This window comes from Balaenoptera ricei, chromosome 11 (assembly GCF_028023285.1).
Source record: "Balaenoptera ricei isolate mBalRic1 chromosome 11, mBalRic1.hap2, whole genome shotgun sequence".
NCBI lineage: Eukaryota > Metazoa > Chordata > Mammalia > Artiodactyla > Balaenopteridae > Balaenoptera > Balaenoptera ricei.
Genome location: NC_082649.1, coordinates 69,988,671 through 70,010,270, shown reverse-complemented (window position 1 = coordinate 70,010,270; position 21,600 = coordinate 69,988,671). Strand labels below are relative to the sequence as shown.

The 21,600-nt window shown below is 44.7% G+C and overlaps 1 protein-coding gene and 1 pseudogene across 1 annotated transcript; both read right to left on the bottom strand.

The window, feature by feature from the left end:
* Nucleotides 1–4,132: 4,132 nt before the first annotated feature.
* On the bottom strand, nucleotides 4,133–4,713 carry LOC132375047 (small ribosomal subunit protein eS7-like; annotated as a pseudogene).
* Nucleotides 4,714–19,623: 14,910 nt separating this feature from the next.
* On the bottom strand, nucleotides 19,624–21,022 carry IQCF3 (IQ motif containing F3). Its single transcript, XM_059939788.1, has 3 exons — nucleotides 21,005–21,022; nucleotides 20,790–20,837; nucleotides 19,624–20,022 (listed from the first exon to the last, which is right to left on the bottom strand). The coding sequence occupies exons 1-3, from the start codon at nucleotides 21,020–21,022 to the stop codon at nucleotides 19,624–19,626; spliced, it is 465 nt and encodes a 154-aa protein (XP_059795771.1).
* Nucleotides 21,023–21,600: the final 578 nt, after the last annotated feature.

The window sequence follows — 21,600 nt, the reverse complement described above, 5'->3', positions numbered from 1 at the left end:
CTGGGATGAAGTGAGAGAGTGGCATGGACAGATATACACTACCAAATGTAAAATAGATAGCTAGTGGGAAGCAGCCACATAGCACAGGGAGATCAACTCGGTGCTTTGTGACCACCTAGAGGGGTGGGATAGGGAGGGTGGGAGGGAGACACAAGAGGGAGGAGACGGGGATATATGTATATGCATAGCTGATTCACTATGTTATAAAGCAGAAACTAACACACCATTGCAAAGCAATTATATGCCAATAAAGTTGTTAAAAAATTGTCTATCTGGTCTAATGTGTCATTTAAGGCCTGTGTTCCTCTATTAATTTTATGTCTGGATGATCTGTCCATTGATGAAAGTGGGGTGTTAAAGTCCCCCACTATTATTGTGCTACTGTCGATTTCTCCTTTATGGCTGTTAGTATTTGTCTTATATATTGAGGTGCTCTTATGCTGGGTGCATATATATTTACAATTGTTATACCTTCTTCTTGGATTGATCCTTGATCATTGTGTAGTTTCCTTCTTTGTCTCTCATAACAGTCTTTATTTTAAAGTCTATTTTGTCTTATACGGGTATTGCTACTCTCACTTTGTTTTGATTTTCATTTGCATGGAATACCTTTTTCCATCCCCTCACTTTCAGTCTCTATGTGGCCCTAGGTCTGAAATGGGTCTATTGTAGACAGCATATATATGGGTCTTGTTTCTGTATCCATTCAGCTGGTCTATGTCTTTTGGTTGGAGCATTTAATCCATTTACATTTAAGGTAGTTATCGATATGTATGTTCCTAGTGCCATTTTCTTAACTGTTTTGGGTTTGTTTTTGTAGGTCTTTTTTTCCCCCTGCCTCTTTTGTTCTCTTCTCTTGTGTTTCTTGTCTAGAGAAGTTCCTTTAGCATTTGTTGTAAAGCTGGTTTGGTGGTGCTGAATTCTTTTAACTTTTGCTTGTCTGGAAAGCTTTTGGTTTCTCCTTCGAATCTGAATGAGAGCCTTGGTGGGTAGAGTATTCTTGGTTGTAGGTTTTTCCCTTTCATCGTTTTAAATATATCCTGCCATTCTCTTCTGGCTTGAAGAGTTTCTGCTGAAAAATCAGCTGATAGCCTTATGGGGATTCCCTTGTATATTATTTGTTGCTTTTCCCTTGTTGCTTTTAATAGTTTTTCTTTGTATTTAATTTTTGTTAGTTTTATTCATATGTGTCTCAGAGAATTCCTCCTTGGGTTTATCCTGTATGGGACTCTCTGCATTTCCTGGACTTTGGTGACTATGTCCTTTCCCATGTTAGGGAAATTTTTGACTATAATTTCTTCAAATACTTTCTCAGGCCGTTTCTCTTTTTCTTCTTCTTCTGGGATCCCTATAATTTGAATGTTAGTGCATTTAATGTTGTCCCAGAGGTCTCTGAGACTGTCCTCATTTCTTCTTTTTTTTTTTTTTATGTTTAAAAAAAAAAATTTGGCCACACTGCACAGCTTGTGGGATCTTAGTTCCCAAACCAGGCCCTCAGCAATGAAAGCATGGCATCCTAACCACTCAACCACCAGGGAATTCCCTCTTTTGTCTTTATCCTGTTCCATGGCAGAGATTTCCACCATTCTGCCTTCCAGGTCACTTATCCGTTCTTTTGCTTCAGTTATTCTGCTATTGATTCCTTCTAGTGTATTTTTCATTTCAGTTATTGCTCATCTCTGTTTGCTTGTTCTTTAGTTCTTCTAGGTCTTTGTTAAAATTTTCTTGTATCTTCGCTATCCATGCCTCCATTCTTTTTCTGAGATCTTGGATCATCTTTACTATCATCACTCTGAATTCTTTTTCAGGTAGATTGCTTATCTTCTCTTCACTTAGTTGTTTTTGTAGGTTTTTATCTTGCTCCTTCATCTGCAACATATTTGTCATCTTATTTTGTCAAACTTACTGTGTTTGTGGTCTCCCTTTCACAGGCTGCAGAATTGTACTTCCTCTTGCTTCTGGTGTCTGCCCCCTTGGTGGGTGAGGTTGGTCCAGAGGCTTGTGCCATTTTCCCCTTGATAGGGAGTTTGATTGGTGTTGTGGTGATCAGAGCCTGCCCTAGAAATTGAGTGGGGCCTCCCCTTTGCTCTGTGGTTGTCACTGACCTGTCAGGGATGGGGTCTGCTCCCTAGCTGTTTGAGTAGAGGCCCAAAGATCTGTTTCTTAGCTGTGATTCTGATCTGCAGTGCGAGGTATGTGGGACTGGAGCACTCCCACTGGGAGAGAAGTCACTGTGTATTCCTCCTCTGAAGCTGTTTACCTGTGAGTATGCTCTGTTGTATCCCCTTCTGCCCATTGTGAGGGCTCACAAAGTATATTGTTGGCACTGCTCTCAGTCCCACCTTAACTGTGGGTATGCCGGCGATCAGCCCTGTTGACTATCAAGTGTCATTTTCACCCGGCCACCGGCACAGGTCCACTGAAGTCAGGTCATAGGACTGCAGTAGTTGTGCACCTGGACCTGCTGTGGGAGCTAAGGAGGCAGCTCAAACTCTGGTCTGGCCCAACCCCCATGAGTACATGCCCACAGAGCCCACAGTTGCTAAAGCCAGACCCGTCGCAGCTGCAAGAGCACTTGTCCTTTCGGATGTTTCACAGGCGCTGAATTAGGGAAGGCATCAGTGGAGGTGTAACTCCGCAGTTTGTGCAGCAGCAAGGAGAAATTTTAGCTCTTCTTCCTTAGTTACACAGCCCCTGGGGATCAGCTGTGGTTTCAGCCCCTCCTCTGGGCGGATTTCTTAGTGGGGGTAGTTATCCACATCCTCCTGGGACAGCAGAGCAGGTCCTGACACCCACTGGTGAATTTCCTAGTAGCGAGAGCTATCCGTGCCCTCCTGGGACAGCGGGGTAGGTCCTGTGGCCCGTTGACAGAATTCCTAGTTTCAGGAGCTGTCCACACCCTTCCAGGTCAGCAGGGGCGGGTTCTGTGACCCGCTGGCAGAATTCCTAGTTCTGGGAGCTGTCTGCGCCCTCCTGGGTCAGTAGGGGTGGGGCCTGTTGTCTGCCTGCGGGTCTGGAAGAGGCAGCCAGTGCCCACCTCTGGAGCCCAAGATGGCGGTGGCTACTCGCATCTGCCCCCAGAACTCCTGTAGGCGGTGTGCTGTTGCCTGGGAGCGCTCACAGGGATAGAAGTTCTTATGGTGTTCCCTCTCCTCTTCTCATGCGCCTCCCAATAATGGTTCCTTGCCTCTCTGGTGGGCCCAGGCTTCTTCCTAGTACACCCTCAGTTGCTGTGGCCCAACCTCTTCAGGCTCTTTCTGCACCTAACCCTGGTCCTCTCTCTGGGACTGAGCTTAGGAGTCTGAGCTTTAGTACCCGACCCTCAACCTCACTAACAGAGGAGTATCTCAGGTTTGAGAGTGCAGGGTGGGGGTGCTGACCCTCTGTGCAGGTTACTCTCCATTTTGCACAAACCAGTTGCTGCTTACCCTTTTAGGCTCCAAAACTCCCCCTCCGCCCTAATTTCTCCACTTGTGAGAAACCTTCCCAAGGTGCAGGAAACTTTCCTCCTTCACAGCTCCCTCCTGGGGTGCAGCCTGTCCTAATTCCTTCTTTTTCTTTTTCCTTTTGTCCTATCCAGTTACGTGGAGGTTTTCTTGTCTTTTCAGACATCTGAGGTCTTCTGTCGGCATTCAGTAGCTGTTCTGTGTGAATCATTCTGCTTGTAGATCTATTTTCAATGTTTCTGTGGAGGGAGGTGAATTCTACTTCCTATTCCTTGGCCATTGTGATTGAGCAGTGACTTTCTAATACCTTAATTCTTCCTACATATATTAGTTGCTTTCTAAGGAAAATATTTCTCTTCTCATTAATTTTTTCATTTATTAATTTATATCGGTGTGACTGATGGGTTCCTATTTAATTCTATAGGTTATAATCTGCTATCATCATAATTTTGGTGCTCAAATTGACCCAGATTTGGCCACTGGGAGCCCTTCAGCCTGGCTTCTGCATTCTTCTGACATGCCCCCTTCACCTTTGATTATTTCTTACACCAAGATATTACGGACTTGGAAGAAATAGAAAATATATATTGGTCTTTGCCCCTAGACCCTGGCACAGAGCTCCTGAAAACCTTGTAATTTCTTTTTTTTTTAAAATTGTGAATAACATTTTATTTAGTCATTTTTGTTTACAACTGAAACTATGGGAATTCAAAATTAATATACTTACCCATGAACTTCTTATAGACACCAGAAAATGTTTCAACTTTGTATTCCACATTATTCTGCTGTGCTTTATCCAAATGAACCTTTATGAGACAGCTGCCATCCAGTTTCTTGCGGATTCTCTTGCCCACAGTCTCACTTGGGAAAACCAAGTCCTCCAGGATTACATCATGCACGGCTGTCAGAGTGCAGCTCCTGGGATGCTTGCTTATTTTTTGTATGGCTTTTTCGAGTTGGCTTAGGCAGAATTCTCCTCTGAGTGACAAAGACAACATGCCTCCTGCTGAACTTCTTCTCCAACTCACACAATAGCCGGACCTGGAGTTTCTGGAAAGATTTCAATTGAGGAATGAGAACAAAGGTTTTAATAGCTTTCTGACCACCACTAACTTCAATGTCCTTGGCAATTTTGATGTTCAGCTCTCATAGCTGGGCCTTGAGGTCCGAGTTCATCTCTAGCTCCATGAGGGCCTGGAAGATTCCAGACTTGAACTCCCAGCTTCTCAAAATTGGGCTTCATGATCTTTGCACTGGAACTGAACATGGCCTTGACCTTGCCAATGAGGCTAACTAACATTTGTTCCTCACCGCACCCCGCACTTGGAGGCCTAGGGAGAGGCCTAGGTCTCAGGAGAGCTCGTAAAATCCCAGAGGCAGAGGAGAAGAGGCAGGACTAGCGCAAGTAGAGAAACCGGAAGAACCACAGAGAAATGGTGGAAGCCTAGAGAGTCCCAGGAAGCACCCTTGTATTTCCTTAAGTGATAACAGCACTAAGAGCATCTTTTGTTCTAATATTTGGTCTTTGAACTGGATCCTGACACAGAGCTCCTGAAATTCTTATAATTTCCTGGATGATAGGCGTGTCCTTTGTTCTAATGAGGTGACTCTGACAGAGCTACTGGATGGAGTAACAATGAAGGCTGGTCATTGAAAAGACTAATATATAATTAGAGTGTGGAATTTCCAGCTTTACACCCCCTTTTCTTGAGAAGGGAAAGGATTGAAATAGGGTTTTCCAAAAGTGGCAAAAATTAAGTGTTTTGTATGAGTAGTAAAGGAGACACACAGGAGAAAGACTCATAGGAGGCAGAAACTGACCTTTTCCCACTCAGAAGGGGAAGAATTGTAGATTTTTCTAACATAGTGGTATTCCCTAGAAGAGATGCCACAGTATCATCTGGAAACTTGTTAGAAATACTCATTCTTGGGAACATGATATACTGAATCAGAAATGGTGAGTGGGGGCTTCCCTGGTGGCGCAGTGGTTGACAATCCGCCTCCCAATGCGGGGGATACGGGTTCGAGCCCTGGTCCGGGAAGATCCCACATGCCATGGAGCAACTAAGCCTGTGCACCACACTACTGAGCCTGCGCGCCACAACTACTGAAGCCCGCACACCTAGAGCCCGTGCTCCACAACAAGAGAAGCCACCAAAATGAGAAGCCCGTGCACCGCAATGAAGAGTAGCCCCCGCTCACCGCAACTAGAGAAAGCCCATGCGCAGCAACGAAGACCCAATGCAGCCAAAAATAAATAAATTAATTAAAAAAAAACACACACAGAAATGGTGAGTGGGGCCCAGCAATCTGCTTTAATGAGACTCTCCACATCATTGGGACCGCTGATAAAGTTCGAAAAACATTGCCCTATTTCCCTCTTAGGTTCAACACCCACGATAGGATCTCTTCATGAGAAGATTGACCACTTTCTTCAGGGGGCAGAGCTAAGAGGTTATCTTGAAGTGAAAGCTACCACAGACATGCTTTGCATAAGTGGACTGGAGAGCAAGGGAAGGACCTGACTAGTTCATCTATTCTCCTCATGCAGTTGTTTCATGAATGGCTGATGATTGCCTATGGTTTCCTCCTGCTGACTTGTTAAACTAGGCAAATGATAAAATGCCATATTGGTTCACAGGTGACCAATCCATGATTAGATTCACACTCAGGCCATTCTAATTATAGATGATTAGCTGATTTATTCATTATTCCACAGCACTTCTCTTTTTTACCACACTACACAGCATTACAAGAATGTTCTGATCTTCTGGGTGCATTAAGTGAGAGATAATCCCATGTTTATTGTAAGAATTTCCTAGGCATACCTTCTGCCAAGTTTCTAACTCAAAAACCAGTTTTTGAAAACCCATTCCGGAAAAGCAACTTACGTAAAATTCAATCTCCTTTAAGTGTTTCTTAATTTGCAGAGATCTCCTACTCCTTTGCTATCTGTCTTATTAGCAAGCCAACTTCAGTGAGAATGGAGGTTTATTGGCTCACAAAGGTAAGAATTCCCATAGTATAGTGGGTGGTAGCCTCAGGCATGGCTGGGTCCAGAGGCCCAAAGGAATCCTTAGGACTTAGTCCCTCTCTTTCCATCTTTTGGTTCTACTTTCCTCTGTGTTGGCTCCATTCTCAGCAAGCTATTTCCATGTGGTGTCCCCCAGCAGCTCTGGTTTCATAATTCTTACAGTCATCAATCCTAGTAGTTCCACCACGGCACCAGAACTAAGTCCCAGTGGCTTGGCTTGCATCATGTGCATATCCCTGAACCAATCACTGTGGCCATATACATAAATTATTCCAACATTCCTCTAAGTAGTTGTACATCCTAGGCTGGTGCCTCCATCACCCAGGAGCAATCATGTGGGTGCCCTGCATGGGAATTCTCCACCCATCCTTGTGGAGCTTCTAGGGATGAGGGGTAATCAGGGCTCAGAAGAGCAGAGCTGTGTCTGAGGATGGACAGGTTAAAGAAAATGATCTCTGCCAGCAATTTACGGATCAGAAAATCCCGTGAGTTAGAGAAACAGCTACAAGGAGACATGACATTATAAGAGTTGATAGAGGAAGGCAGAGACTGAGGGAGAAAGATACTGGGGAACATAAAGAGATAATTATAATTACAGTGAAAGATAAGATTATGAAAGACAGACAGAGAGGGAGACACAGAGACAGCAATGAAGACCAACAAAGTTAGAGAACAGTATGCCCAGATGAATGGAGACACAATAACAGCTCTTCCTTCCACCACCCAGCACACACACACACAGACACACACACATGCACACACACACACAGACACACACACACGCACACACACACACACACACACACAGAAACACCGCCAGAGAGAAATAAAAATTCAAAGAAGCTGAGAAAGACATGTCTTTTGGGTATGAGGGATTTGGGGTGGTTGATGAGAGAACCATTTATTCAGGGATGGTGGGACAGTTGTTTCTAGGGAGAAAGATTTGAGTCATGGTAAAGCCACAAATCCAGGGCCTGGATAGAACTGTGTATTCATTCATTACCTAAATATTTACTGAAACAACAAAAAGACAACCACAACCCAATTAAAAATTTTTTTCAAAACTTGAATAGAATTTTCTTCTAGAGAAGATACACAAATGACCAACAAGCACATTGAGATGCCCAACATCACTCATCATAAGAGAAATGCAAAAGAAAACACAATGAGACACCACTTCACACTCACTAGGATGGCTAGAATTTTCTTTAAAGGAAAATAACAAGAGTTGGCAAGGATATAGAAATATTGGAAAACTTGTATATTGCTGATGGGATGTAAAATGCGGTAGCTACTAAGTATTTATAGTGGCATTATTCACAACAGCCAAAAGGTGCAGACAGTCCAAATACCTATCAAGAGTGGATAAACAAAATGTAGCGTATCCATACAATGGATATATACTTTACTATAAAAAGTAATGAAGTACTGAGGCATGGCTACAACGTGGATGAACCTTGAAAACATCATGTTAAGTGAAAGAAGCCAGACACAAAATATCGCATGATTCCACACGAGGTAAATCTATGGAGACAGAATGCAGATTGGTGGCTGCCAGTGGCTGGAGGAGCAGGTACTGGGGAGTGATTGCTTTTTGGGTATGGGGTTTTCTTTTAGGACAATAAAAATATTTTAGAAATTGATATACATAATAGTGGTTGCTTAACACTCTGAACGTACTAAATGCCACTGAATATTATATGGTTAATATAAAAATGGTTATGTGGATTTCACTTATTTGTGCGACGTGATGGTCAGTCAGGTGAGGCCACATGAGAATAGGAGAGGCACAGGAAACAAGGTTTACTGTACTTACAGATGCTGGAGAAGAGGTCACCACCTCATGTCACACAGGGTCAGAGGACAAGCATCAGGTACTGGGCAAGTGGCAGAAGACAGGGGTGAGAAAAGAACTTTTGCCATGGTCTTTCCTGAAGCAGGAAAGACAAGGTTGGGCAGGGTAAACAGTTCAGGATTGGCTAGTTTGAGTAATTCAGGTGGGCTCTACGTTATAGGGGTGGTCCCCAGATGCCCGGTACCTGGACCTTGGATCTGGAATCTGGACCTGCGATGATTTAGGCACTGGAATATTGCCCTCTGGGGGTGCACAGGCCCGAGAGAGGAGGTAAGGCTCTGGATTGGTTGGTTTGCAAATCATAGGCATGCTCCAGGCTGAGTCCTTTGCCATCTCAAAGAATTGGCTAGCCTTGGGAGGGGTAGTCTACCCAAGCCAGAAAGGAATGTTCAAAAATGATGTCAAAATGTCATAATATACAGAAAGTTAAAATGTATAGCCAATAACATATTGAAAGAGAGAGAGAGGGAGAGAGAACCAACTGTTCTAGATCCTGGGAACACAGCACTGAACCCAGAGTCCCTGCTCTTTTGGAGCTCACCTCTCGTTGGGGGGGGAACAGAAAACAGAGAGGTAAGATAACCTTGGTAGGGATGAGGACTGAAATAGGAAAGCAGAGTCAGGAGCTAGAGTATACAGTAGTGGGCGGGAAAGCTATTTCAATAAGGTGATCAAATCAAAGGAGGCCTCCCTGGAAGGAACATGGAGCAGAGACAAACCTGAATGGAGTGAGGGCTCCACCTGCAAGAAGACAATCCAAGGAAAGGTGGCAGCAAGAGCAAAGCGCTGCGATGGGAGGGTGCTGGGTTTTTTTGATATTAGCAGAGCCGCCAGGGAGGGCATTGAGAGAGTGAGACAGCCAAGGCCAGACTGTATGGGCTGATGCAGTCCCCAGGCGGGTGGGGGCATTTTGGAATTGAATGGTCTAAATTGAATGAGAATGCTCTTGGATTGGAAGAATTAACATTGTTAAAATGGCCATGTTACCCAAAACAATCTACAGATTTAACTCAATCCCTATCAAATTACTCATGACATTTTTCACAGAACTAGAGCAAATAATCCTAAAATTTATATGGAATTATAAAAGACCCAGGATTGCCAAAGCAATCCTGAGGAAAAAGAACAAAGCAGGAAGCATAACCCTGCCAGACTTCAGACAATACTACAAAGCTACAATAATCAAAACAACATGGTAGGGCTTCCCTGGTGGCGCAGTGGTTGAGAATCTGCCTGCCAATGCAGGGGACACGGGTTCGAGCCCTGTTCTGGGAAGATCCCACATGCCGCGGAGCAACTGGGCCCGTGAGCCACAATTACTGAGCCTGCACGTCTGGAGCCTGTGCTCCGCAACAAGAGAGGCCACGATAGTGAGAGGCTCGCGCACCGCGATGAAGAGTGGCCCCCACTCGCCGCAACTGGAGAAAGCCCTCACACAGAAACGAAGACCCAACACAGCCAAAAATAAAAATAATAAATAAATAATAAATAAAAAATTAAAAAAAAAAACAAAAAAAACAAAAACCAACATGGTATTGACACAAAAACAGACCTATGGAGCAAGGGAACAGAATAGAGAACCCAGAAATAAACCCATACACCTAAGGTCAATTAATCATTGACAAAGTAGGCAAGAATATATAAGGGGGAAAAGACAGTCTCTTCAGCAAGCGGTGTTGAGAAAGTTGCACAGCCCATGTAAATCAACGAAGTTAGAACACACCCTCACACCATACACAAAAATAAACTCCAAATGGCTAAAGACTTAAATATAAGACACGACACCATAAAACTCTTAGAATGGATCATAGGTAAAACATTCTCTGTACCACTGTTTTCTTAGGTCAGTCTCCCCAGGCAATAGAAATAAAAGCAAAAATAAACAAATGGGACCTAATCAAACTTACAAGCTTTTGCACAGCAAAGGAAACCATGAGCAAAATGAAATCACAACCATACACCACACTATGAAGGAGTTTCCCTGGAGCTGGCTGGCTTGGCAGCTTTGCAACTTCATGTCTCCTACCCATGGCAGACATTACTAATCAACCACAGACCCCGCTCATCCCGCACCTGGCTCTTAGAATCCTCCTTCATATGGGACCCCAGACAACCTCAGAGCTGACCTGTGAGATGCCCAATATCTGCCATCATTTACCGTGACGCTTCACTGAGATAAGGACCTCTTGAAGCTTTTCTGACAGAGATCTTGTGACACAGTGTTGGAGCCGACCTGATCAATTCTTTATTGGGAAGGGGATGCAGTCTCTAATCCGACAGATCTGTGATCCCAGAGAGACCTCAAGCTCAAGTCCTAGCTAGCTTGCTGTGAGGTCGTAGCTGCCCTGGAAAAAACCACGGTTTTGACATGTATGCCAGCGCCAGTAGACCTGGATGATGTGGGAAGCATGGAGCAAACGGCAGTAACAAAGGTGGATGCGCCACATGCAACCAGGACTGTAGCCTGACCACTGCCCATTTTTGCCGAGCATAATACTCCAGTGCAGCCTGCCGCTTCTTCTCCAGCAGCTCTGCCAGCTTCTGTTTCCACCAGTACTGAATGATACACGGTCTGAGTGCTGCGTGCAGCAGCGTCTGGCGCACCAGGGTGCCCCGCCACCAGGCCTGAATCTTTATGGTTTTCTGCTCTTCGCCTCCCTTTTGAGGGAGGGCCTTCAGGAAAAAGAAGGGACACTCAGGAAATGTTCCCGTCCCACCTGAGCCCTGGTGTGAGCCAGAAAGGGGTCCTGATCCTTTATCAACAATGGCACCTTCCTCAGAAGTTTGTGGGCACTGGGCAGGCCACTGGCTGGAGCCTGAAGACCAGACAGGTGTCCTGTCTCTGCCACTCTTGGTTAACAGACACATCACAGTTAAACTCTTGAGTCTCAGGGTCCTCAACTGTAACATGGGGCACAACTGCCCTAGCTGTCACCTGGTTCCTTGGACCTAGTTGGCCAGTCTAGAACAAGAACACCACGATCTATGGGTCAAAGGGTTATTCTGTTGTGCCTGGGCCTGACCACCTACCTGGGAAGCATATCACTTCCCTTCAGACCTCACTCACAGGCTGGAGAAGGGGCATTCTTTGCTCTTCTTTCATGCCTGACTCCAGCTCCAATGCACAACCTGCTGTCTCCCTCTGTCAAGTCACAGGATTAGAAGTTTGGGACTTCCCTGGTGGTGCAGTGGTTAAGACTCCACCTGCCAATGCAGGGCACACGAGTTCGAGCCCTGGTCCAGGAAGATCCCACATGCCGCAGAGCAACTAAGCCCGTGTGCCACAACTACTGAGCCTGTGCTCTAGAGCCCGTGCTCCACAATGAGAGAAGCCACCACAATGAGAAGCCTGGGCACCACAATGAAGAGTAGCCCCTGCTCGCCGCAACTAGAGAAAGCCCGAGCGCAGCAACAGAGACCCAACACAGCCAAAAATAAATAAATAAATAAATTTATTAAAAAAAAAAAAAAGAAGTTTGTCTGCCCCACACAGTTTGGCACCTTTCTCATTTATTCCTCACTTTCACTTCTTTTGGTTCTCACATCTTGAACTTCAGTTAACACACATACATGTACTCATGTAAACACACACACGCTCCCACACGGTTCTAGCCTTGGGTTTCCCTGTAGTTGACTCTGCATCCCCCAAACACAGCCCTCCCACCCCGCTCCCCAACTTGGCATAGTCTGGTTCCCAATTGTCAGGGTTTCTTCTCCCTACAACCAAGTCTCCATATCTCAGTCACACCCACCTTTCTCAGACTGAGAAGGAACTAGGACAAAAGGACAACCAGGGATGAGTCAATTCCTATTCATTCCAGTTCTGGATAGGACAACCACTCATCATGGTTGGCCTGGGGCACTCTCAGTTCATGATTGTTGCTCCTGAGCAATAACTCATAGCACTATCTTTCACTCACAAATGTATCCTGCTTTGGATGACAAATTCCCTGATCATCCCATGCTATGGACCATAGCAAAGACAACCATGACTCCTGGCTCACTTTGTTTAGACATGTTGCAGGTTGGGGTGCCCCTCAACTTTGAGGCTTTCTATCGGCTTACCTTTGGTGGAGGGGATGGAAGGGGTGAAGGTGGAGGCTCTTCTCTCTTTGTCTTTTTTTCTTTTTTGTTCATCAGTGGGATTTCATCAACATTCTTCTGTAATCAGAGTTTAGAGGGGAAAGATATGGGTAGGTTGTTCTTTGTAAAATTCTGTGCCGAGTCCACCACATACTTAACCTCCTGCCTTGCCCAAAGACCCTAGATGTAGGCTGTGTATCCTTAATCAAATGTGCAAATCCACCTTCCCCTTCCTGCAACTTTGGGTAGACTGGCTCTCTCTTATGCAACATCAAATGCCCATGACTTGGAAATAGATGGTTCAAATTCCTCAGGTCTGCGATCCCCTAAATTTCCCAGAGTTAGGAGGTAGATGCTTCTATCGCTCTGAGGGCTGTACTCTTCCTTGAGATCCATACAAGTTGTTGTATATATCAGTAGTTTATTTCATTTTTAAAAATAAATTTATTTATTTATTTATTTATTTATGGCTGTGTTGGGTCTTTGTTGCTGCATGTGGGCTTTCTCTACTTTTGGAGAGTGGGGGCTACTCTTCGTTGCAGTGCGCGGGCTTCTCATTGCGGTGGCTTCTCTTGTTGTGGAGCACAGGCTCTAGGCATGCGGGCTTCAGTAGTTGTGGCACATGGGCTCACTAGTTGTGGGTCGCGTGATCTAGAGTGCAGGCTCAGTAGTTGTGGCGCACAGGCTTAGTTGCTCCATGGCATGTGGGATCTTCCTGGACCAGGGCTCGAACCTGTGTCCCCTGCATTGGCAGGTGGATTCTTTTTTTTTTCTCCATTTATTTGTACATTTATTGTGATTATTGATACAGACATTTTCTATTGTCTTACAACATGCTGTTTATTTTACTTGCTTTTTTTTTGAATTTTATTTTATTTTTATACAGCGGTTCTTATTAGTTATCTATTTTATACATATTAGTGTATATATGTCAATCTCAATCTCCCAGTTCATCCCACCACCACCACCTGACCCACCACTTTCCCACCTTGGTGTCCATATATTTGTTCTCTACATCTGTGTCTCTATTTCTGCCCTGCAAACTGGTTCATCTGTACCATTTTTCTAGGTTCCACATATATGCGTTAATATGTGACATTTGTTTTTCTCTTTCTTACTTACTTCACTCTGCATGACAGTCTCTAGTTTCATCCACGTCTCTACAAATGACCCAATTTCGTTCCTTTTTATGGCTGAGTAATATTCCATTGTATATATGTACCACATCTTCTTTATCCATTCATCTGTCGATGGGCATTTCGGTTGCTTCCATGACCTGGCTATTGTAAAATGGTGCTGCAATGAACACTGGGGTGCATGTGTCAGAGAATTATGGTTTTCTCTGGGTATATGCCCATTAGTGGGATTGCTGGGTCATATGGTAATTCTATTTGTAGTTTTTTAAGGAACCTCCATACTGTTCTCCATAGTGGCTGTATCAATTTACATTCCCACCAACAGTGCAAGAGTGCTCCTTTTTCTCCACACCCTCTCCAGCATTTGTTGTTTATAGATTTTCTGATGATGCCCATTCTAACTGGTGTGATACCTCATTGTAGTTTTAATTTGCATTTCTCTAATAATTAGTGATGGTGAGCAGCTTTTCATATGCTTCTTAGCCATCTGTATGTCTTCTTTGGAGAAATGTCTATTTAGGTCTTCTGCCCATTTTTGGATTGCATTGTTTGTTTTTTCAGTGTTGAACTGCATGAGCTGTTTATATATTTTGGAGATTAATCCTTTGTCCTTTGATTCGTTTGCAAATATTTTCTCCCATTCTGAGGGTTGTCTTTTTGTCTTGTCTGTAGTTTCCTTTGCTTTGCAAAAGCTTTGAAGTTTCATTAGGTCCCATTTGTTTATTTTTATTTCCATTACTCTAGGAAGTGGGTCAAAAAAGATCTTGCTGTGATTTATGTCAAAGAGTGTTCTTCCTGTGTTTTCCTCTAAGAGTTTTATAGTGTCCGGTCTTACATTTAGGTCTCTAATCCATTTTGAGTTTATTTTTGTGTATGATGTTAGGGAGTGTTCTAATTTCATTCTTTTACATGTAGCTGTCCAGTTTTCCCAGCACCACTTATTGAAAAGACTGTCTTTTCTCCATTGTATATCCTTGCCTCCTTTGTCATAGATTAGTTGACCATAGGTGCATGGGTTTATCTCTGGGCTTTCTATCCTGTTCCATTGATCTATATTTCTGTTTCTGTGCCAGTACCATATTGTCTTGATTACTGTAGCTATGTAGTATAGTCTGAAGTCAGGGATTCCTGACTGAAGTCAGCTGATTCCTCCAGCTCCGTTTTTTTCCCTCAAGACTGCTTTGGCTATTTGGGGTCTTTTGTGTCTCCACACAAATTTTAAGATTTTTTGTTCTAGTTCTGTAAAAAATGCCACTGGTAATTTGATAGGGATTGCATTGAATCTGTAGATTGCTTTGGGTAGTATAGACATTTTCATAATATTGATTCTTCATCCAAGAACATAGTATATCTCTCCATCTGTTTGTGTCATCTTTGATTTCTTTCATCAGTGTCTTATAGTTTTCTGAGTACAGGTCTTTCACCTCCTTAGGTAGGTTTATTCCTAGGTATTTTATTCTTTTTGTTGCAATGGTGAATGGGAGTGTTTCCTTAATTTCTCTTTCTGGCAGGTGGATTCTTAACCACTGCACCACCAGGGAAGTCCAGTTCATTTCTTTTTATTGCTGAGCAGTATACCATGGTATGAATGTACAAGTTATTTAGCCATTCACCCATTTGGGTTGTTTCCAAGTTTTTGGCTATTATCCAACTTTGAAATATTGTACATGTTTTTGTTTGAACATAGGTTTTCAATTCTCTTGGGTATATATCTAGAAGTGTGGGTTATTGGTAATTCTATAATTAACTTTTAAGAGACCATTAAACTGTTTTCCACAGCAGTTACCCCATTTTACATTCCTATGAGCCATGTGTGAGAAATCTAGTTTTTCCAATCTTCGCTATCTGCTATATCATAGATATTGCTGTATTGCAGAGATGGAACCAACAGCATTTCATGATGGATTGATGTGGGAGGGAAATGAATGGAGGTAAGTAAAAAGGAGTATTCAGAGAGGAATTTGAATCAAACAGATTGGGTGAATGGTCAAGTGAAGTAATTTTGGTCTTTTTTTTTTTTTCTGCACTGTGCAGCATGTGGGATCTTAGTTCCCTGACCAGGGATCAAACCTGTGCCCCCTGCAGTCGAAGTGCAGATTCTTAGCCACTGGACTGCCAGGGAAGTCCCTAATTTTGGTCATTTTTGCCAACAGTGTCTCATTAAGTACTCTTGATGAATATCGTTTCTGTGGAGTTGGGGGTAAGGGATGCCCACTGAAGTAAGTTTAGGAGAGAATGGGAGGAGTGGAGGGGGAGACAGTGACAACATATTTTGCTATGAGGAGATATAAGAACTGGAATAGGAGTTAGTCAAGGATGGACTTTTTAAATATGGGGGACAGTTTGTATGCTGATGGGAAACTGATTTAGAGAAAGAAATGAAATTACAGGATGACATCATTGTAAAGGGAAGAGGTGATACGGAGCAAAAGTAAAAGAAGAGTGCAAGAAGAGCAAAGTGGAGATGGTGGCCTCAGATGGGGCAAAGAATTCATTTCAACTCAAGAAAGGCAAAAAGTGTGGTGCAAATGATTCTGAGGTGGAGGATGAGAGGATAGGAAGATGGGGTTCCAGTCTGCTGCTATTTCCTCGGTTAAGTGTGTGGTAACATCATCATTTGAGGTTAAGAGGAAAAAGAGGGAGAACTGACCATTTGAAGAGACTTGTATGCAAGAATGCAAGATCTTCAGGTCAAGAAGCAAGCTTATAACCTATTTTCAAAACAGAAATACAGTCACAGATATAGAAAACAAACTTATGGTTACCAAGGGGTAAGGGGGGGAGGGATAAATTGGGAGATTGGGGTTGACATATACATACTATTATATATAAAACAGATAACTAATAAGAACCTACTGTATTACACAGGGAACTCTGCTCAATACTGTCATGACCTATATGGGAAGAGAATCTAAAAAAGAGTGGGTATATGTATATGTATGGCTGATTCACTTTGCTGTACAGCAGAAACTAACACAACATTGTAAATCAACTATACTCCAATAAAAATTAATTTAAAAAAAAAGCAAGCTTATAGAGAAGTATCTTGAGAAGTTTGTCCATCTGTTGTCCTGAATAGAAACCCCAACCATGCAGTATGGTGGTTTGTTTATCTTCAGGGAAGTTCAGCTCTTCTGGTGCAACATGAAGCAGGTGAAGGGTTGCATTCATCCAAAGGTGGAGAGAGAGAGGGCAAATGGTGGTAAAATTGTAAAAGAATGCTTAATAGACAATGGATCTAAGCTGGGGCAAGGGGTGAGAGCATGACGGCATGATGGGCAGTAAAATACTGGTAAGGTCAATCTCTGGGAAGTTCTTAGGGCTGAAGAAACATTTGGAGTGATGCATAAGAATCAATGGCTCTAACACAGGGGTTGACAAACTTATTCTATAAAGGGCCAAATAGTATCTTAGGCTTGTTGTCTGTACAGTCTCTGTCAAAACCACTCAAATGTAGGTCATAGTTTTCTGACCTCTGCTCTAAAGGATAGAAGGCAAAACTCAGAGACCGGGGTGACTGAAATTATTATTATTGCTGTGATCAGTTTTGAGTGATGACAAGTGTCACTAAACAGGACCCCCTGGGGCCTTCCTGGGACAGACCCCCCCCCCAACACCCATGTCCTTTGCCCACCTCTTGTCTGTAAAAACAACTTTAGCTAAAGAATAAATTTAGGGCTTCCCTGGTGGCACAGTAGTTAAGAATCTGCCTGCCAATGCAGGGGACACGGGTTCGAGCCCTGGTCTGGGAAGATCCCACATGCCATGGAGCAACTAGGCCCATGCGCCACAACCACTGAGCCTGCACTCTAGAGCCCACGAGCCACAACTACTGAGCCTGCGTGCCACAACTGCTGAAGCCCATGCGCCTAGAGCCTGTGCTCTGCAACAAGAGAAGCCACTGCAATGTGAAGCCCGCGCACCACAACAAAGAGTAGCCCCTGCTCGCTGCAACCAGAGGAAGCCTGCGTGCAGCAGCAAAGACCGAACGCAGCCAAAAATAAATAAATAAATTTATTTTAAAAAAAGAATAAATTTAATCAGAAAATTTTAAAAAATGCAAAAACAAAGGCAAGCAGTCAAACAAGACAAAATAGTAATAGTTTAGCCATTAAACAAAGTCAAGGGCCTTTAGTTCCTCCTCGAGGGCTAGAGATAATATTCTGAGCCATATCTTTTGATCTGTTTTACAGATACTGAAACCCCCACCAGGTGGAAGAAGTTAACTGTATGCTGCCCACAAGCACGTAGACCCCAGACCGGTTGGAACCAAAAGGTTCATGAGGTTGACTCCTGGTTTCTCACCACCAACTAATCAATAGAATGCCCATGATCTGATCATGTACCCTGCAACCCTCTCCTCAGCATGTAGCCCCTTCCTCTTTTCCCCATACTGTCTTTGAACAAAATCTAAAGAGTGGGGAATTGGTTCTTTGGGATATGTGTCCACCTTCCCCCCAGGGTTGCAAACTTCCTCAGTAAAGCTATCTTTCTTTTTACCTAACACTTGTCTCTCAGTATTGGATTTTTTTTTTTTTTTTTTTTTTGGCTGTGTTGGGTCTTTGTTGCTGCACATTGGCTTTCTCTAGTTGTGGCGAGCAGGGGCTACTCTTTGTTGCGGTGCGTGGGCTTCTCATTGTGGTGGCTTCTCTTGTTGCAGAGCACCGGCTCTAGGTGTGTGAGCTTCAGTAGTTGTGGCACATAGGCTCAGTAGTTGTGGCTTGCGGGCTCTAGAGTGCAGGCTCAGTAGTTGTGGTGCACGGGCTTAGCTGCTTCGCGGCATGTGGGATCTTCCCAGACCAGGGATCGAACTTGTGTCCCCTGTATTGGCAGGTGGATTTTTAACCACTGCGCCACCAGGGAAGTCCCTTGTCTCTCAGTATTGGATTTTTAAACGACAAGCAGCTGAACCTAAGTTTGATAACACAAGCACTAGGGGAATACCACCCAAGTGTGGTGAGCATTTGTTACCACTGAGATAAGCACAGAGATTGAGAATAAGCATTTAGACACTTTTAAAGCAATTTGAAATAGTAATTTTATGTCTGTTTTAATAATTAAAAACAAGCCTTGTATTCTGTATGCCTTTTCCATTTATTTTTATCATAATTTATTTCTTTGTTTTACAAAACAATCAGTCTATGATGGATTGGACATTAAAAAAATGGTCCTTCCCCACAGACAGCTTCAGAAGCAATGGTCTTTAGTGCGATCATAGGAGTGAAGGACTAAGCTAGGGTGGAAGTCAAAATCACTGGAGGTGAGAGGCAAGGGGCTTGGGGGCATCATCCGGTCAATGTTGAAGTCACTAAGAATGGTGTCATACATAGGGTGGAGGTGGTTGATATCAGTGGGAGCCCTATTTGTGTTCAGCACCCTAGAGAAGCTAGCACTGAGGAGGGAGGATGGAGACAGAACTGAGGTTCCTTAAGATAACGATATCTGCCATTTCCCAAAGAAAACAGCATCCAAATTAGCATGAAGGTTGCAAAACCTTGTGTCCAGTCATCACTCAGGCCAGCCTCCTGTGCTTTCTCTGTTCCCAGTAGAGCCAGACAAGTGTCTAACTTCTGTCTGGGGCTTGCCAAACAGAAAGCCAGTGGGTGTAACCCCAGCTGGGCCCCGACAGTAGGCTGAGAGAGTGTGGCGTGGCCTCACTCTCAATAAGAGGAGGTATCCAGAGTCTTCAGGAATATAAAGCCCAATGCCTCCCAATTGCAAGTTTAGGAGACAAGACTGATGCTGGGACGGTGGAATGAGACACCTGGCTCTGCGGAATGAGACACCTGGCTCTGCATATATGAGGTCAGCCTCAGGCAGCAATTTCTGATTTGCATAGAGTGAGTGGCATACGGCCACTGTGAGTCCAGAACAGGGGACATAGGTACTGAGGGGTCAGGGTGGGGATGGGAGGGAGAGACCCCTATATTGAAGTATTTCCCCAAGTAGAAGAGGAGGGGCAGGGCCTGAATCTTTGGGGTCCCCATCCTGTGGGAGTCACTGAAACACACAAAACCTGGTCAGACATTTATTGGGGCGGTGGAACCAGCTCTCCACCTTATGGTACTCTTAGACTGATAGGATTTCAATATGGAACTCCGGCTGGTTGAAAGTGCCTTCATATTGTGCCTGTGAAACATCACTGGTCTGAAAGGTGAAGCAGCTCTTTGGAGCTTGGAGTATGCAGACAGCGTTGCACACTTGGCAATAACGTTGATGGCACTGCCACATGCGAATCCAGGACTGGAGCTTGACTGCCGCCTGCTCCTGGATTACATAGATCTTCAGTGAGATCTGCCGCCGCTTATACACCTGCCTCCACAGGACTGTTCTCCACCAGGACTGAATCATCCAGGCCCTGAGGGCGGCTGCCAGCAGGGTCCTACGCACCAGGTTGCCACGCCACCAGGCCTGGATCTTCCCAGCCGCCTTCTCTCTTGCTCTCTGGCGTTGTTTTGCAAGAAGCAACTAACCAAGCAAAGCAGAGGACTCCCAGTGAATTTGTCACCATCAACCACAGCTCTGGTGTCTGCCACAAAGGACCTCTGATCTCCCCTCTTAACAATCAGCCTTTTCCCTGGTGGTTCTGAGGACCCAGGAGACCTGGGTGGGGTTTTGGCTCTAATTCTATCTTGTCTGTGGCCATGAACACATGTGCTCACCCTCTGAGTCACAGTGTTTTTGTCTATAAAATGGGCATATGCTTGCCCTGTGGTCTTCACAAGTTCATGGAATCAGTGGAAACACTTTCTGATCCAGGAGACCCACCATGGATGTGAGGAACCAAAGAGTCCTCATAAGGATGAACCTGTGCATTTGTAGCTTGCACCTCAGCCCAAATTCCAGCCTGTGATGCTGCCTCCTGACGTCTCACACCATGTCACAGCCCCTTGGCGTCTTCCCCACCTCAATTCTTTTGACTTCCACTACTATCTCTCAGTCACCCTCATATACTTCTAGGCCCAGACTGCCCTTTCTCCAGCTCTCCAGTTCTCACTGTGCTGTGTCCCACCTTCCAGGTTGCCTGTGGGTATCCCGATTCCTTGCTTCTCTGCTGTCTCTCTCCCCTGCATCCTTAACACAGATCACCCAGAATAGGGAAGGAATTTACAAGGACAGGAGGGCAACACTGGGCTGACTCCTATGAGACTAGCGATGGAGCCTTTACTTCCAAGGACCCTGGGGTCAGAGGGCCAATGATCTGTGGTTCTCTCATGCTCCTGGGTCCCACCTACCTTTTTTTGCCTCTCTTTCTCTAGAGCATCATTATCTGGCTCAGACTTCTGCAATCAGAATATAGGGAGAAAGCATGAGTGAGGACTAGCCTCTGGGCAAAGTCTCCATAGCCCCAGCTCCCCGTTCCTTCCCTTGGTCCTTTGAAGTCATCTAGTGCTTCCCTCTGCCATGGGACAACTCCCCACGCCCGGGGAAGGGAGTGTCTAAGTCTTACACAGCATTTATTGCCCATGGTTTGGGGGCAGTGGTGCAGGTGTTCACATCCCCCTCTGGTCGCTTCTCCATTGGCCCTGGCAGAGGCAGGCAGGACGGTAGATGAGAAGATAGCCATGATGTCACAAGGGCAACTATGACCCAGGGACCATATTGCCTTCTCCAGGCTCAAACTTGTTGGATAAAGTGGAAACACCTGCCCATTTCCCTCCTGCCAGGGATGGACCAGGGTTTTTGGTAGAACCACAGCCCCTGAGAGTCTGTCTTGTCCCAAGAATGATCTCTGGTCTGGTCCACCCACAAGATCGTCCTGTCCTCAGCCGCTGAGTAGAGCAGCTCACACAGTGCAGAGGAAGGTGCATGGGCTCAGGCTGCTCCCCATGCCCTCCTGCTTTCTCTACCATGGTGCCCTTCTTCAGTGGGTGAGAAAGTCCTTCTTTAATGGGGAGCAGTGTGGGTATGGATGGTGAGCAGAAGGGGCCAAGGAAGGTTTGGGATGGATGTACCTCAGCCAATTTCTACTCCCTCCCTCCAGCTGCTGTAATCCCCTGTCCTTCTGTAGCTGTTGGGTTCCACTTAGCAAGTCAATATATGTTC